This window comes from Telopea speciosissima, chromosome 6, assembly GCF_018873765.1.
Source record: "Telopea speciosissima isolate NSW1024214 ecotype Mountain lineage chromosome 6, Tspe_v1, whole genome shotgun sequence".
Classification (NCBI taxonomy): domain Eukaryota; kingdom Viridiplantae; phylum Streptophyta; class Magnoliopsida; order Proteales; family Proteaceae; genus Telopea; species Telopea speciosissima.
This window is the reverse complement of record NC_057921.1, coordinates 42,737,755-42,753,326: the sequence shown is the minus strand read 5'-3', so window position 1 is coordinate 42,753,326 and position 15,572 is coordinate 42,737,755. Positions and strand designations below refer to the sequence as shown.

General features: G+C 41.5%; 1 protein-coding gene and 1 pseudogene across 1 annotated transcript; one reads left to right on the top strand and one right to left on the bottom strand.

The window, feature by feature from the left end:
• The first annotated feature begins 8,170 nt into the window (after nt 1-8,170).
• LOC122664140 (endonuclease 2) lies at nt 8,171-11,350 on the top strand. Its single transcript, XM_043859841.1, has 9 exons — nt 8,171-8,327; nt 8,601-8,775; nt 9,275-9,382; nt 9,716-9,771; nt 9,871-9,954; nt 10,087-10,179; nt 10,326-10,393; nt 10,985-11,058; nt 11,136-11,350. The coding sequence occupies exons 1-9, from the start codon at nt 8,214-8,216 to the stop codon at nt 11,228-11,230; spliced, it is 867 nt and encodes a 288-aa protein (XP_043715776.1). The 5' UTR covers nt 8,171-8,213; the 3' UTR covers nt 11,231-11,350.
• A 1,447-nt stretch (nt 11,351-12,797) lies between these two features.
• On the bottom strand, nt 12,798-15,194 carry LOC122665768 (annotated as a pseudogene).
• Between the last annotated feature and the right edge of the window lie 378 nt (nt 15,195-15,572).

Here is a 15,572-nt window from a genome sequence, read left to right as displayed (position 1 = left end):
CCCTCCTCTGGTCCTCCCCCCTTTTTTTCTTCTGCAAAACGAAGAAAGAGAGACATTGCCTTATGTGTGAGGCCTTTTGTGTGAGGAGGAGGGTGTAAGGGGCAATTCAGGGAATTCAATTAGTTATCAGGCATGACGGTGGATAGATGTCAAGAAAGGATAGATAGGGAATCATTTAGTACTGTCAGGGAATCAAGACCATTATGCTCAGTCTATAAGTAATTGTAGCCCTGCTTTTTGAAAAGATATGAAAAGTTTATTCTCCAATCATTCTTCATTCTTCTTCTTCCTTCTTCGGTTTCTTATTCTTCTATTTCTCGTCCTTCTTTCACTCCCTGCTTCTACCAATCATAACATTTGGTCCGACCTGCCGGATATGGCTGAAGGGGCGAGACTACGGCAACTCAAAGAATCCATCAGGAATTTAGGAACGACTTCGACGAAGTATAGCGAACGTCTGAACTCTCTTCAGGAGTCAGTCAACGGTCAGTGACAAGCATTGACGGACATGGTTATCCAAATCACCGCCATGGACGGCAGGCTTGAGCAAGCTTTAAGGCTCACACCACCAACCCCGGAGCAACATCCTGTAAATGATGGCCACCTAGGAATACCGGGACCTCCACCCAACAATCCGATTCAGACAAGGACGATCCAATTGGAATTTCCCTGCTTCGACGGAGCCGAACCCATCTGTTGGATATTCAAGGCAGAGAGATTTTTTTATTTCCATGCTACTCCTGACGAGCAGCAACTACTAGTGTCATCGTTCCACATGGATGGACCAACCCTTCAATGGTTCCAGTGGATGCATAGATCAGGGCAGTTCACCACTTGGAATGCCTACACTAGAGCTCTGGAAATCCGATTCGGGCCTTCAGAGTTCGACAATCCGCAAGCATCTTTGGCCAAGTTGGCACATAGCTCCACTGTAGCAGATTACCAATTCAAGTTCGAATCTCTGGCTAACCGTATCGACAATCTCCCCGATTCCTTTCTTGTGAGCTGTTTTATTTCTGGGCTTCGCCCAGAAATAAAGAATGAGGTTATGGCTTTGAAACCAACCACCATGGCACATATGGTTAGCTTGGCTCGCCTCCAAGAGACTAAAATGGTGGAGGCTCGTCGATTGTTTCCCAGGACCTTTCACTCTCCAGCAAGACCATCACCATCTCCTACTACCATTTACTCCCCCACATCTCAACTCCCACCAGCAGCCAAACCTCCATTACTTTCTTCCTCAACCATACCCATTAAGCGACTCACGCCAACGGAGATGCAGCAAAGTCAAGAACGTGGCCTCTGTTTCAACTACGATGAGAGGTTCATACCGAGTCACCGTTGCAATACAAGACAATTGTTTCTCTTAGAGTACGATGAAGAGGAAGCCATCACTACAGACCCAACTGAGGAATCCATGCTACCCGAGTCTCAAGAGCTGGCTCTGGAAGCTATGATGGTAACAACCGAGCTGTCCTACCACTCCATGACTGGTATGGTCTCTCTAACCACCCTTCGGTTCACTGGCTATATCTTTGGAAACCCAATACAAGTTCTGGTTGATGGGGGTAGTACCCACAATTTCATACAAAGCAGGGTTGCTCACCATTTGGGTTTAATCATTGAGGCAGCACCTAACATCACCGTACTAGTGGGTAGTGGTAGCCGATTGGTCTGTGAGGGACTTATCAAACATATCCCCTTGAAATTACAAGATTATGTCGTGACTATTGATGCTTTTGTGTTACCCCTTTTTGGGGCAGACCTAATTTTGGGGGTACAGTGGTTAGCCCAACTGAGCCCAATGGTGTTTGATTATGGTCAACTAACACTCGAGTTTCAGGTTGCAGAGAATAGAGTCAGGCTGGTAGGCGACTCCCAACAGGCACCAGCCCAATTGCAGTACCACGACCTATGCAGACTCGTGGAAACTAAGGCTTACGCGGCCTTGTTCAAACTCAAGTTACAATCCGTTGTTGACTCACAACCCAACTGTGACCCAGCTGAGCTGCAATATCTTTTGGATGCCTACTCTATGGTGTTTGAGGAACCCAAGTAGCTACCTCCTGAACGGGCCCAAGATCATGCTATACACTTACAACCAGGGGCCCAGTCCGTAAATGTACGCCCTTACAGGTACCCACACTTTCAAAAGGGCAAAATAGATAGGCAAGTCACCGAGATGCTATCCACCGGCGTCATCCGTCCTAGTACCAGCCCCTTCTCATCACCGGTCCTGTTGGTAAAAAAAAAAGATGCTACATGGCATTTTTGTGTCAACTATAGGGCCTTGAACGCAATAACCGTCAAGGATCGATTTCCCATACCCACCATAGATGAGTTATTTGATGAGCTACAAGAAGCGTGTTACTTTTCAAAGTTAGATCTCCGCTCTGGTTATCATCAAATATGGGTCCAGTGCGAAGATATCCACAAGACGGCGTTCCGGACTCATGATGGGCACTATTAGTTCATCGTGATGCCGTCCGGGCTTACAAATGCTCCATCTACACTTCAGGCTATGATGAATTCTGTTTTTCGCCCCTTCTTACGAAAATTTGTTTTAGTATTTTTTGATGATTTGCTAATTTACAGCCCAACCTGGCAAGCTCATAATCAGCATCTTCAACTGGTGCTACAAACACTGCAGGCCCATGCACTATATGCTAAATGATCCAAGTGTGCCTTTGGGCACCAAACCATCGACTATTTGGGCCATGTTGTTTCGGCCCAAGGGCTGGTAGTGGATCCAAACAAGATTTCAGCCATAGTATCCTGGCCCATTCCACGCAACATTAGAGAGTTGAGGGGATTCTTGGGTTTCACGGAGTACTACAGGAGATTTGTACAAGGCTATGCTCACATCGCTGCACCACTGACGAAAATGTTGAAGAAGGGTGCTTCTCAGTGGTCTAATGAAGCTCAACAGGCCTTTTACGCACTCCAGACAGCCATGACAAAGGCTCCAATGCTCACTTTGCCAGATTTCTCCTTCCCATTTATGATCGAAACCGACACTTCGGGCATAGGGATTGGGGCAGTACTGTCACAAGAGGGGCATCCAGTGGCCTACTTCAGCAAGAACCTATCCCCGAAATTGCAAGCCGCATCAACTTACATTCGTGAAATGTTCGCTATTACTCAAGCAGTAGCACGGTGGTGGCAGTACTTATTGGGTCAAAATTTTTTTATCAAGACTGATCAAAAGAGTCTCTGTGAGCTCACTCAACATGTAATTCAGACCCCTGAACAGCAACAATGGCTCGCCAAATTGTTGGGTTATGTTTTTGAGATCTTGTAAAAGCCGGGACGTGAGAATTTATTTGCTGACTCATTGTCCCGCATGCCCAATGCCACCCCCGCTCTGTTCTCTATCTCAGTTCTAAGTTTTGATTTTCTTCCGGAGCTGCGCTCAGCTGTTTCCACCTCGCCTGAGCTTCAACACATTTGTGAGGGTTTAAATTCCATCTCACTATCATTCCCTAGTTATACCTTTCATGATGGGCTTCTATATTACCAGCAACGAATGGTGATTCCTTCTATTCCCAGTCTTCATGAGAAATTCTTGCAAGAATTTCACTCCTCCCCACAAGGTGGGCATGCTGGGTACTTATGGACATATAAGTGAATTGCCAGCAGTTTATATTGGGCAGGCCTACGGACCGATGTTAGGCACTTTGTATCGGCATGTCCAATTTTCCAACAAATGAAATCCTCCCATCGTTCATCGGCTAGACTCTTATAGCCTCTCCCCGTTCCAGAGCTTGTATGGGAGGATGTGTCTATGGATTTCATTACTGGGTTACCTCACTCAGAGGGGAAGATGGCTATATTTGTCGTGGTTGATCGCCTAACGAAGTATGCGCATTTCTGCCCCTTACCCCCCAACTTCACAAGTCATATAAGGTAGCAGAGGTATTCATCGCAAAGATTATCAAACTTCATGGACTTCCTCGCTCCATTGTCAGCGACAGGGACCCTCTGTTCCTTAGTTCATTTTGGCGTGGTATCTTCAAACTCCAAGGGACGACACTTTCTATGAGTACATCTTACCATCCCCAAACTGACAGCTAGACTGAAGTTCTCAATCGCTACCTCGAGATGTACTTGCACAACTTCGTTTTCGATGAGCCCAAACAATGGGCGAAGCATCTGCTATGGGCAGAATTTTGGTACAACACGGCTTATCACTCTGGTACAGGCACTACCCCTTTTCAAGCTCTCTATGGCCGCCCACCCCCCACCTTGCTTCATTATGTGCCAAATAGCTCTAATAACGTGGCCGTTGATCAGGACCTCAGGTTGCGTGACCAGATTCTACGCGATCTTATACTACACTTGGTTCGCGCCCAGGCCAGGATGAAGGCTCAAACTGATAAGAAATGGACTGATTTGGAGTTCACTATAGGTGACTGGGTTTTTGTTCGGCTACGCCCCTACCGCCAACTCTCTGCGGCTGTTTGTTCCAGTCAAAAGCTCTCACGCCGTTTCTTTGGCCCTTTTCAAATCCTGGAACGTGTGGGCAAAGTTACCTACAAACTTGACCTTCCTCCCTCTGCTCAAATACACCCTGTGTTTCACGTATCGGTTCTTAAACTGTGTGTAGGAGATCCTACGCATCAACTTCAGGCTCTCCCCCCACTCTCCGCAGCGGCACCACCCACCCCTGTTCCAGTGGCCATTCTGCATGTTCGCTGTCTTGTTCGTCAAGGTTCTACCATTAAGCAAGCCCTTATCCAATGGCAAGGATTTCCTCTGGAAGATGCTTCTTGGATCTACTTCTCGGTTCTTCGTGACTTGTTTCCTGCTTTTAACCTTGAGGACAAGGTTATTTCCCCAACGGTAGGTAATGTTACGTTTACATCTGGTGACCACATGGATTCTCTGCATGAAGACATGGCACCAAGCATGGAAGACGTTGGAGAAGCGTCACGCCAACCAGATGGGGTCCCACGACATACAACGAGAATCAGAAGACGCCCAACTAACTTAGATGATTTTGTGTGAGGAGGAGGGTGTAAGGGGCAATTCAGGGAATTCAGTTAGTTATCAAGCATGACGGTGGATAGGTGTCAAGAAAGGATAAGTAGGGAATCATTTAGTACTGTCAGGGAATCAAGACCGTTATGGTCAGTCTATAAGTAATTGTAGCCCAGCTTTTTGAAAAGACATGAAAAGTTTTTTCTCCAATCATTCTTCTTCTTCGTCTTCCTTCTTCGGTTTCTTATTCTTCTATTTCTCATCCTTCTTTCACTCCCTGCTTCAACCAGTCGTAACACCCCCCTCTACCCAAAATTAAATAAGGGAAAAAGTAGTTGGGGGAAGTTTTCCTTCACTGTACTGGTTAGGAGGCCCTATTGGTATCGTGTATGATGGTTTGGTCTATTTCTGATCCATGGTTTCAGGAAATGTGTTGTACCGTTGCCATGAGTTCTACATGTAACTATGAATAAATTTCCCCTTCTCCCTCACTTGGGAGACGGGGGTTGGGGGTTGGGGGTTTCAACACCCAAAATTGTGTAGGGTTAGCCACCATTGCAGGGTCATTAATGTTTGATCCCTTATAAGATGAAGTTGATGATACCCCATCCCCTTGTGTGACACCTCTCAACACCAATTGAAGGCCTCGGTTAAGGGAATCTCTCCAATAATCATTGTTGAAGGAAAACTTGGTCTGATTACCTTAAGAGCATCAATTTAGTGCATGGTATTGGATCAGGTATTGGCCATCCTAAAAACTGATATGATACCAATATGGATCAGACCGTATTTAACAGCTTTGCCCCTGGCTTTCCTAAAAAATCTGGTTTTTTTGATAATTTTACCAGTAGTCCATACCGTTCCATAGATACGAGATCATCCAACTATCAAGATTGGCCTGTGCTGATACCAATATAGATCACTTGATATGGTCGATTTGATATCGATACCTCAAACCATTCTTAAGAGACACCAAAATGTAGAGACATTATTCAATCACTGCATTTATTTTGCGTGACGAAGTTGGATGAATACCACAAAATAAGAAATTTTTGTCATGGGAAAAGGGTGTACATGCTGCCAGTGTATGCCACCCTCTCATAGTCTCTCCTCCGCTCCCTATGTAACACTCTCTCCTCGCCCTTCTTGCCCCTTATTTGAAAAACTGTCTCGCACCCCAATTGTTGGGGGCATGGAAATGCCAAGGCAAACAGGCAACGTGTCAATCCCTGCCCTTTTGTTATTCGCTAGGTTTCATGGAATTGAAAGTTTGTGGATAGACTGATTTTTCTTTCGTTCTTGGGTTTTAGTGCTTGGATGGGACTTCAAAAGCAATGCCAAGAGGACTTCGGATATTCATCATATGGGGGAAGTGTAATTATGAGACCGCAGTGGATCTCGTGGATAAGTAAATCTCGAGACCCTCTGCTCAAAAAATTCCAAACCAATTAGAGTTGGCCACTTGAAAGACAAAGTACTAAAAAGTTCAGGACTATGAAGATGATGTTTGAACTACCAACAGGGTGCAGTGTCAAATACATGTGAGGGTTAATAATGGAATTTGAGTTAGGAATTTGATATGTGGCTGTAAGGCGGGTACCAATTTAAAACTGGTATCGAAACTGGCTGTTTAAAACCAACCCGAATTAAACGAAAAAAATCGGTTTGTTTTTGTTGTTTGGAAATTGAACTTTCATTTGATAGGTTTGGTTTGGTTCGGTTTGATTTTGGTTAAGGTTTTAGGATATAATCGCCAATTTGATCCAAATGAAGTGTAACCATATAAATCAAATCTAAACCATACTAAACCCTAAAAGGCTAAAACACGAATTCTTTTTTTTTATTTTTTGGTAGAAAAAACACGAATTCTAAGATTTTAGTTTTTACTTCTTCTCTTTCTCCTCAGTCTTCAACTATCGACTCTCCTCATGAATTCTAAGATTTTAGCATTCACTTCATCTCTTCCCCCTCTGCCTCCATCTGTAGTTTTTTATTCTCTTCATTTCTCTTATGCAGTTCTGCACTTATGCTCGTTTCCTCGTTCGTGCGTTGCTTCTTCAAGATCAACACATGGCATTCCCAAGTCTCGTACAAATTGAAAAAGGAAACTGAACAAAACCAAATCACTGAAACTGTATACGAACTGAATGAATCAAATACAAAAAAAATTGAATAGGAACCAAATAAAACTGAACCGGTTTAGTTTCATTTTGGTTTGAGATTATGAAAAAGAATTTCAGTTTTAGTTCACTTTTGGTTTGTACATTTTAACACCCTTATGTGGCTAATCCAAATCATTCTCTAAATATCCAATTGGTAAGAATTGCTACATTAACTTTCTATGTGACAAAATTAGATATGCCCATCACATAAGCTTGACATCTGATCTACCATGTGATAGATTTCTACAGCTAAACAGGTAAAGGTTTAACCGTGCCAAAAAAAAATCCCTGTGGTTGTGGACTTATGAATTTTTATTCTCTCCTGTAACAGCACGGTGCTGTAATGCATCGTGCGACGGCTGTAGAGGCCATATACACCATGTGGGGCCTGCTGTGCCACATGTCCTCTGCAGCGCCGTACGATGCGTTACAGCACCGTGCTGTAACAGGAGAGGATAACGATTCGTGGACTTATGGGTACAATATAGAGAAGCTATTGATGAAAATTTCTCATTTTCTTGCTGGTGCAATCCATGGGGTAAAGATTAACTAGGAAGCTTTCCAATCAGAAGAAATGGCATTCAGAGAAAAATCAGGGAGACCTAAATATCTTTCCTGTATGTGTTCATTCGAGTAGTGAAATCTGATTTGATTTCTATAAAAAAGCTCTTTTGTAATCATAGTTGTAAACAGAATATATCCTTACAGCCATGCATATCCTTGCTTAATCTTTCCTTTTCTTTCATTGTCCATATCCTGAACCAAGATTATGTGACCAAACTACCCTGTTACTTTTTCTTTTTGGTTTCAATTTCAATCAATGGAATCACGTCAAACCCTTCAATGACAAGGGTGTTTTAGTCCATAAGTCCAGTTTATGCAACCATGGTGTGAAATGATTGACATTTCGTTTTCCTTATTTCCTTATTTCCTTCCATCAGTTACGCTTTTAACTGAAAATGCAGCTTTTGCTTTTGCAGTTCACATTTGAATTGTTTTTCTTACCAACACACTATCATCACTACAGTGCTCTCTCTCTCTCTCTCTCTGGTTTTCTGAAGCAGAAGAGAAATGATGAGCTTCTACAGGGTCCAAATATTAGTTTTAGTCTCAGTAACATATCTGTTTCAACTCAGTCATGGTTGGGGAATAGATGGACATCTCACTATCTGCAGGATAGCTCAGGTTATAGTCTCACTTCTTGAAAATCTCTGGTTTTTCCTTGTTTCCACACTGATCTACTTAATTCCCACATGAAATTTTCTTAGTTTAAGCTGATAGGGTGAGTTTTCTGAAATCCCCTCTCTCTGTTCTCTAGAGAACTATAATTCCCTCTCTCTTTCTCTCTACTTCCTCATCTTTAACCGCAAGAAACTTTATATCAGCAACCCTTTAATTTTTATGATTACCTAATGTATTTATTCTCACATGTTTTCCTTTTTGTCAATGTCACTACAGTCTAGATTAAGCAATGCTGCAGCAGATGCTGTGAAGCAACTGCTACCAGACTATGCTGAGAATGATCTTTCAAGTCTCTGCTCATGGGCAGACCGCGTCAAATTCAGATACCATTGGTCTTCTTCCCTTCACTTCATTGACACCCCAGATAAGCTCTGCAACTACCAGTACAGCAGTGAGATTCTTCTTCCCTTCTCTGACAGAAAACCACTCGTTTTGGCTATGGCTTTGGCTTCTGTCTGTTGGTCATGTTTTAGTGTATACAGATACAAATACAAGATCACACAAAAACTACACCAAAATTTTTAGCTTTTACATTTAATGTATAATTTTATACAAATACTAATTGATTTTTTATTCGTGTATGGTAAAAATTTATTATGTATGAAATGGCAGCAGAGTGCTGTACCATGATATTTTGGCATGAGAGAAAAGAATCGCCACAACGCCGGAGAACTATTTTCCTCTCACATGGGATTCTTTATCATTTTCTCTCCTTTGACCATGTGGGTCCCATGTAGATGATACCATTCTCCATGCAGCCATTGGTGCACCGTGCAGATTTCTCCCCACACCGGTTTTGTGGGGAACCCTCTCCCTAATGATGATTATGTATACTGCAACTGCTTTGCCAACATAACCTGTAAAGAACAAACTCATTGTTTAATGTTCAGGGGACTGCAAGGATGAAAATGGGGAGAAAGATAGGTGTCTTGCCGGAGCTATTAACAATTACACCAATCAGCTTCTCGACTATAGCAGTGCATCTACCAAAACTGAATGTAAGACCTTCAGCTGAGATCTGTTATGTTTCTTCTCATAAAGCTAATTTTTATTAATAGATCTATTGTTTATCTTCATTTATTTCTCAACAAAAAATACAACATTCTTTCTTGTGCTTCAGTGATTAGAATCTGTACTGAACTTCTGTAGATGTACAGTAGAAGAATAACAAATCTTGAAACTATTTCTTTGCATCTGCATATCATCAATCTATGCAGATATAATTTTGTAGTTCATTTAGCGAAGTCTTTGAGTAAGAAATTACATTCTCTGATGTTTTCTAATTTGTGGTGAATGCATTTATATCATATGATGGATGTGGAAACAATCAGATAATCTCACAGAAGCACTTCTCTTCCTTTCTCATTTTATCGGAGACATCCATCAGGTATTATGCTAATCAGAGTTGTACTTGTCTTGTGATATGGAATAATGGATCAAATTTTAGTTCTCCTTCCAAACTTTTGATGGTGGCTGTGCATTGCAGCCACTACATGTAGGTTTCACTTCAGATAAGGGAGGGAATACCATTGATGTCCATTGGTACAGGAGGAAGACTGTTCTCCACCATGTAAGTTTGTTTCTTATTTTTCCCCAAGAGTTTGATTGAATTTCATAAAAATACCCAAATCTTTTCTGCAAATGTTCATCATTTTACATCTAGCTGCATTAGCAAATAAAACTTACTAACTATCAAACACAGGTGTGGGATGACAGCATAGTTGAGACTTCAGAAGAAAGATTTTACGATTCAAATGTGGAAGATCTGATAAACGCCATTCAAAAAAATATTACGGTATCATTTTCTCAGACTACTACTATATAGCTTATAAATTGGAAGTAGAGAAATAGATTTTTCTGTAAGTAAAACCAATTAACTTACTTTTCTTGAATGTTGTATTCTAACAGAAATTTGCTGTCTTTGACCTTTCTGAATAACAGGGTGTATTGGCAGATCAAGTAAAAGAATGGGAGAAATGCAACTCTAATGAAACCGCATGTCCAAACATGTATCTTTCTAACCCACACATTCAAGAAAACTTAGACATATAGATCTTAATGGCCAATTTTTTTTTGTCAGCCTTTGTTGTTTTTGCATAATTTCCTTCAGAAAATAGAAAAAAGTGAAATAGCAGGGGAATCCTATTTACTCAGTATTAGTTATCTTGGAAGAGTTGAAAGGTTTGCTACTAGATTTTGGATACTTTACTGACCTAGATTTTAAACCTGACCCCCACACCCCCCCAAAAATAAAAAAAAACAAAAAAGAAAGGAAACATCTGACTTAGATTTATGGCAATTTTGGAGCAGATTTATCAAAAATGGGTAGCAACTGACTTTCTGTTAGGGGATTACTCTTCCCGATTTTATATTTTGATCTTCTCTATCTTCTTAAGGGGGCACCTCACACTCTAGCTTTCTGTTCCTTTTTTTTTTTATTCTTTTCAGCAATCAAGCTAATGTTTTGAGGGCAAAAATAAAAGATAAAGAATAAATTATGGCATTTATTGTACATTTTTATCTAGCTATGATAAATCTGTGAACCCCTCCAATTCAGTTTATGTTACTGTTTGCTAACAAAAGTTTGGCCTTGCCTGCAGATATGCATCTGAAGCAATTAAAGCAGCCTGTGACTGGGCATACAAGGGAGTAATTGAGGATTCGGTACTAGAAGGTAACCTTTACCTTCTTTTTTTATGATGATAACAAGTTCACATGAATAAGGAGACCTAACATCATAACTGCTTGCAGATGATTATTTCCTATCTCGTCTGCCAATAGTAAATCTACTTTTGGCTCGAGGAGCAGTTCGACTAGCTGCCACTCTCAATCGCATATTCGGATGAAGCTAAGCTGATTATGCTAAAATAAATAGATCAGAGGACATTTATGTTCTGCAACTTTATTTTTAAAATAAGGTGTCATATTCTACTAAACTATATCAATAGTTAATTCAAAATTCTGGTTACTGCTGACAAAATGGAAAAGATGACTCTCTGTTTGAGAAGGCCAAAATGACTGATCTTATAATTTCATCCAACTTCTCTATAATACTTTGTAAACTATATCCAGGTTCTCTAGGATACTCTGCTTCTAAGATTTAGCATAGTAAACAAATTCATATTCCCTTGCTCTACCCTTTTCTAATTTAGGGGATGTAAGGGTAAATTTCAAGAGTCCAATGGAGTGTTCATATATAGACAATGGATGATGGGCATAAATGGCTTACAATATAATGGTGGTCCACGCAACTTTTAAGCCATTTTGGATTGAGATTGTTTATTTAATGAAAGCTTCTTCCGAACCCTGAAACTTGGGCAGAAAAGTAGATTTCTATCAGCAGCAAAATTCTAATGGCGACCTAAATAACCATAAATCAGATCCTCCACAGCCACTGGAAAAATGCTTCAATTGATGGTAACATAGAGTATCAGTTAAGTCAGGACTACCAGGAAATATCAATTTATCTGCTTTAAAAATTATGTGGTTTGACTAAAAATTAAGAATATAGACAACTATCTATTACTCTCTATTGATATGCATTATATTACATATTCAGTAAGGGGCAAAGATCCACACACTATTCGTGTGCGGATTCTTTTCCATGCTCTCTCAAAAAAGGTAGGGCTCCACATGGATCGATACCTTTTTCAGACCACTAAGTGGTGATAGCATGCAGATTCCTTCCCATGCTGGTAGTGTGGGATCCCGAGATAGAAAACAAATTATCTATTATTTCATAGGGAGGGAGATTGCTTCCATGTTGTGATTGCCCTTACACCAATGTGGAGCATATAAGAGCGCAAGCCGAGGCATCCAATAAGGGAGGGGTTTTAATTTAATGGGGGGGGGGGGTGGACGGTCATTTCTCCCTGTATTAGGTACAGGCGCCACACAGCCTGACAGCCTTTTTTTTCTCCATTTGGGAGAAAGAATGCTGCCAGGTCGTGTAGCATACACTAGCACTGATACGAACTCGTATCGATCTGCTAAGGAAATGGCTATAAGGGAATGGATAAATGCCACTTCGAGGGGGGCAGCCTCCTAGAATGGGGGATTGAAGAAGAAGAAGAATAACAGAAAGGATTTGATATATTTCCTCTGCTCTTTACAACCATCCTCTTACTATATAAAGCCCTATCTAATGAAATGACTCATCTACCCTTATCTACTAATTACCCAATTGCCTCTAACAGACTAACCCAACACAAATTACCCATCTACCCCTAATAGGCTAACCCAACACAATAACCCATCTACCTATGATCATAACAAGCACCTCCTGTCTATCTCTCTCCTCTCCTCTCGTCCCCTCCTATTTTGAAAAAGTTTGCATTTTGATTTGGTTTGGAAGATAAGAAAACGATGCAAACACTTCTTTAATAGCAAGTTGACAAGAAGTATTCCAAAAAGAAAAGGAATACGAACTCAACTCCGACACGACAGTGTTTACACTTTCGCACTCCATTGCCACTCGATTAGCATCTGATGTATCAAATCACCCGGTGATTATCGTGCCAGCTCCTTCTTCGGTTATGATCTCGAGAAGCAGTGAATGCGGTTTTCTACCGTCGATGATACTCGCTGTACTAACTCCTTGCGCCAGTGATCTTACACAACAGTTAACATTAGGAATCATCCCACCAGCAATCTTCCCCTCTTCCATCATCCTCTTCACTCCTTTGATATCAATCTCCTTCACCAAGCTCTCCGGATTCTCTCTATCTTCCAGAATTCCGGTGACGTCCGTCAACAAAATCAGCTTCTCCGCCCGTAACGCCGCCGCTAATTCCCCAACCACGTGTTGGCATTAATGTTACACGCCTGCCCATGTTCGTCCACCACGACGGAGGCGATAACGGGTATGTGATCGTTCGCAATAAACGGCCCAAGGATGGTGGGGTCCACCCGGGCGACATCACTAACGAAGCCGAGGTCGGCCGATTTGGCATTCGGTCTGGCAGTGGCGCTAGCCTTATTGATGAGAGAAAGTAGGTTTTTGTTAACTTTACCAATAAGGACCATTTCAATGATTTCCATGGTGGAGGAATCGGTGACTCTGAGGCCGTTGAGGAAATTGTGTTGGAGACCAACTCAACCAAGCTAGGAGTTGATTTCAGGGCCTCCACCATGGACAAAGATAGGACGGAGGCTGACGCAGGAGAGGAGGACAAGGTCGTTGATGACGGAGGCTTCGAGGGCTTGGGATTTCACAACTGGGCCTCCGTATTTAACAACTATCATCTTGCCTCAGAATTTCTGGATGAATGGGAGAGATTCAGAGAGGATATCTACTCGGATGTGAGATGGAGTATGAGCTGTAGGTGGAGCTGAGAGTGATGATGATTTGATGAGTGGTATAGTGTGAAATCGCTGGTTGGGTTGGTTTCTGGTGGGGGTTGAGGACAGAGGGTTGGAAAGGAAGAATTTTAGGGTTTGGGGTTGTGAGAGCTTTGGAGATGGAAGAAGACCAGGAGATTGTTGCTGGGTTTGCTGCGAACATCTTTGCTTCCTTACTATAGCACACTCTTAAGTGCTTTGATCAAATTACTCACAGAAAAATAACTAGAGAGGACCTAAGAGGGGCGAGGATGAGAAGTGGTGACTCGCCGCTGCTCGTCAGTGCTTATATCAGGGCCCATTACGAAGTTCGCGGCCCAAAAACTCTTTTATTGAGTGATATCCAACATAGGGAGTTTGCATAGTATGGTTTTAGTCTTTTCTATTGCAGAAAAACTAGTGTTTTATATGAGAAATGACACACAAGCCACATGTGTTATTTGGTTTTTTTTTTGAAACCACAAAATTGGAATCCAATTCCCAATTCAACACAGTAAGGAAACAAGTACCAAAAAGTTATGTGAAGCTTAGAAGAAAAGGAAAGTTAATGCAAAAACCAAGGGAGAAATATTTTTACCATGCCTTCACCCCCACATTTTATTAAAAAAATGGTTGATGGTTGATAGGATGGTGATGTTCTAGATATGTCACTTTCATTTTAATAGCTAAATCGACTTGTGTATCATGTTTGGGCTTTTCTCCTTTCGATTTTCAACAATTTCAGTTGTGATAATTTCGTTGATGACACTTAGAAGTTTTTTATTGGTCTGGAATTCTTATTATCCTTAAGATGATAATGTAGACAACATATTCATCAAATCTAACACAAATTACATTACATATAGTATTGATTAGAATGTGCAGAACCGGGGTATCAAGAATGGGTATTGTAGAACTCATAACTCCCTTCACGTTAATAATAGAATACCCTAGATACATTTATTGTTCATAGAATTGATCAACAATCAGAATGTTGCATTTTTTTTTCGTCCCCAAGTTTAATGTCAGTTGAAGAAGTATTTGAGAGGCCAAGATTGCAATTAGAGATGGGTGAGATATCATGTGGCTCGCAAGTAACGTGAGTTAGCATTATCTTTTGAGTAAAATCCATCTTATTGGATCTGCTATATTTTCAATCAATAGAATAATTATTTAATTGGGACTATCAATTCAATAATTTGGAGTTTTCAATAAATCCATTGTCAAATTTGGTTATCTATCTCAATCATATAATCCACTATGTTTGAATTTTCCTTAATGATTTTCCAACAGTTCATGTTGAATTTACTTCATATATTTTCAAGCTTGTTTTAAACATTTGTAATAAAAATACCAAATCTTAGGTTTTTTTTTTTCCGCTCTGGTAGTTTAGCTTGGTTTTCCAGATCCGCCGCCTTGGTTTTTCCAGATCCGCCTCTGTGCGTGTTAACCTGTCTCCGCCACCGTGTGTGTTATACTCTCCGCCACCATGCATGTTATACTCTCCGCCTTATGCGTGTTATTTTCCTTTTTCCCTTTTCCCTTCTCATCTCTTCCACCATGATCATCGGAACCCCCACTAAAGAAGACGCAGATGACGACGATGCCGACGACGATGATGCCGCCGTCCATCCCATCGACAAGATCTGCTCTGACGGCAACGAACGGTTGAAGCAAAACATACTTTTCAAAGGCAACAAGAACAGTGAGGCCAAGCCTATCGACACTTCCAGCTGCGACCTCACCATCTGGGACATCAGGCGCAAGGCACCTCTTTCATTTGGAATGGAGTCGAGCTCTTGTGCCTCGGGCCCTCTGACAGCAACTTCGCCTGCGCTCTCGGGTTCTTCAACCACAAGGTCGTGGACA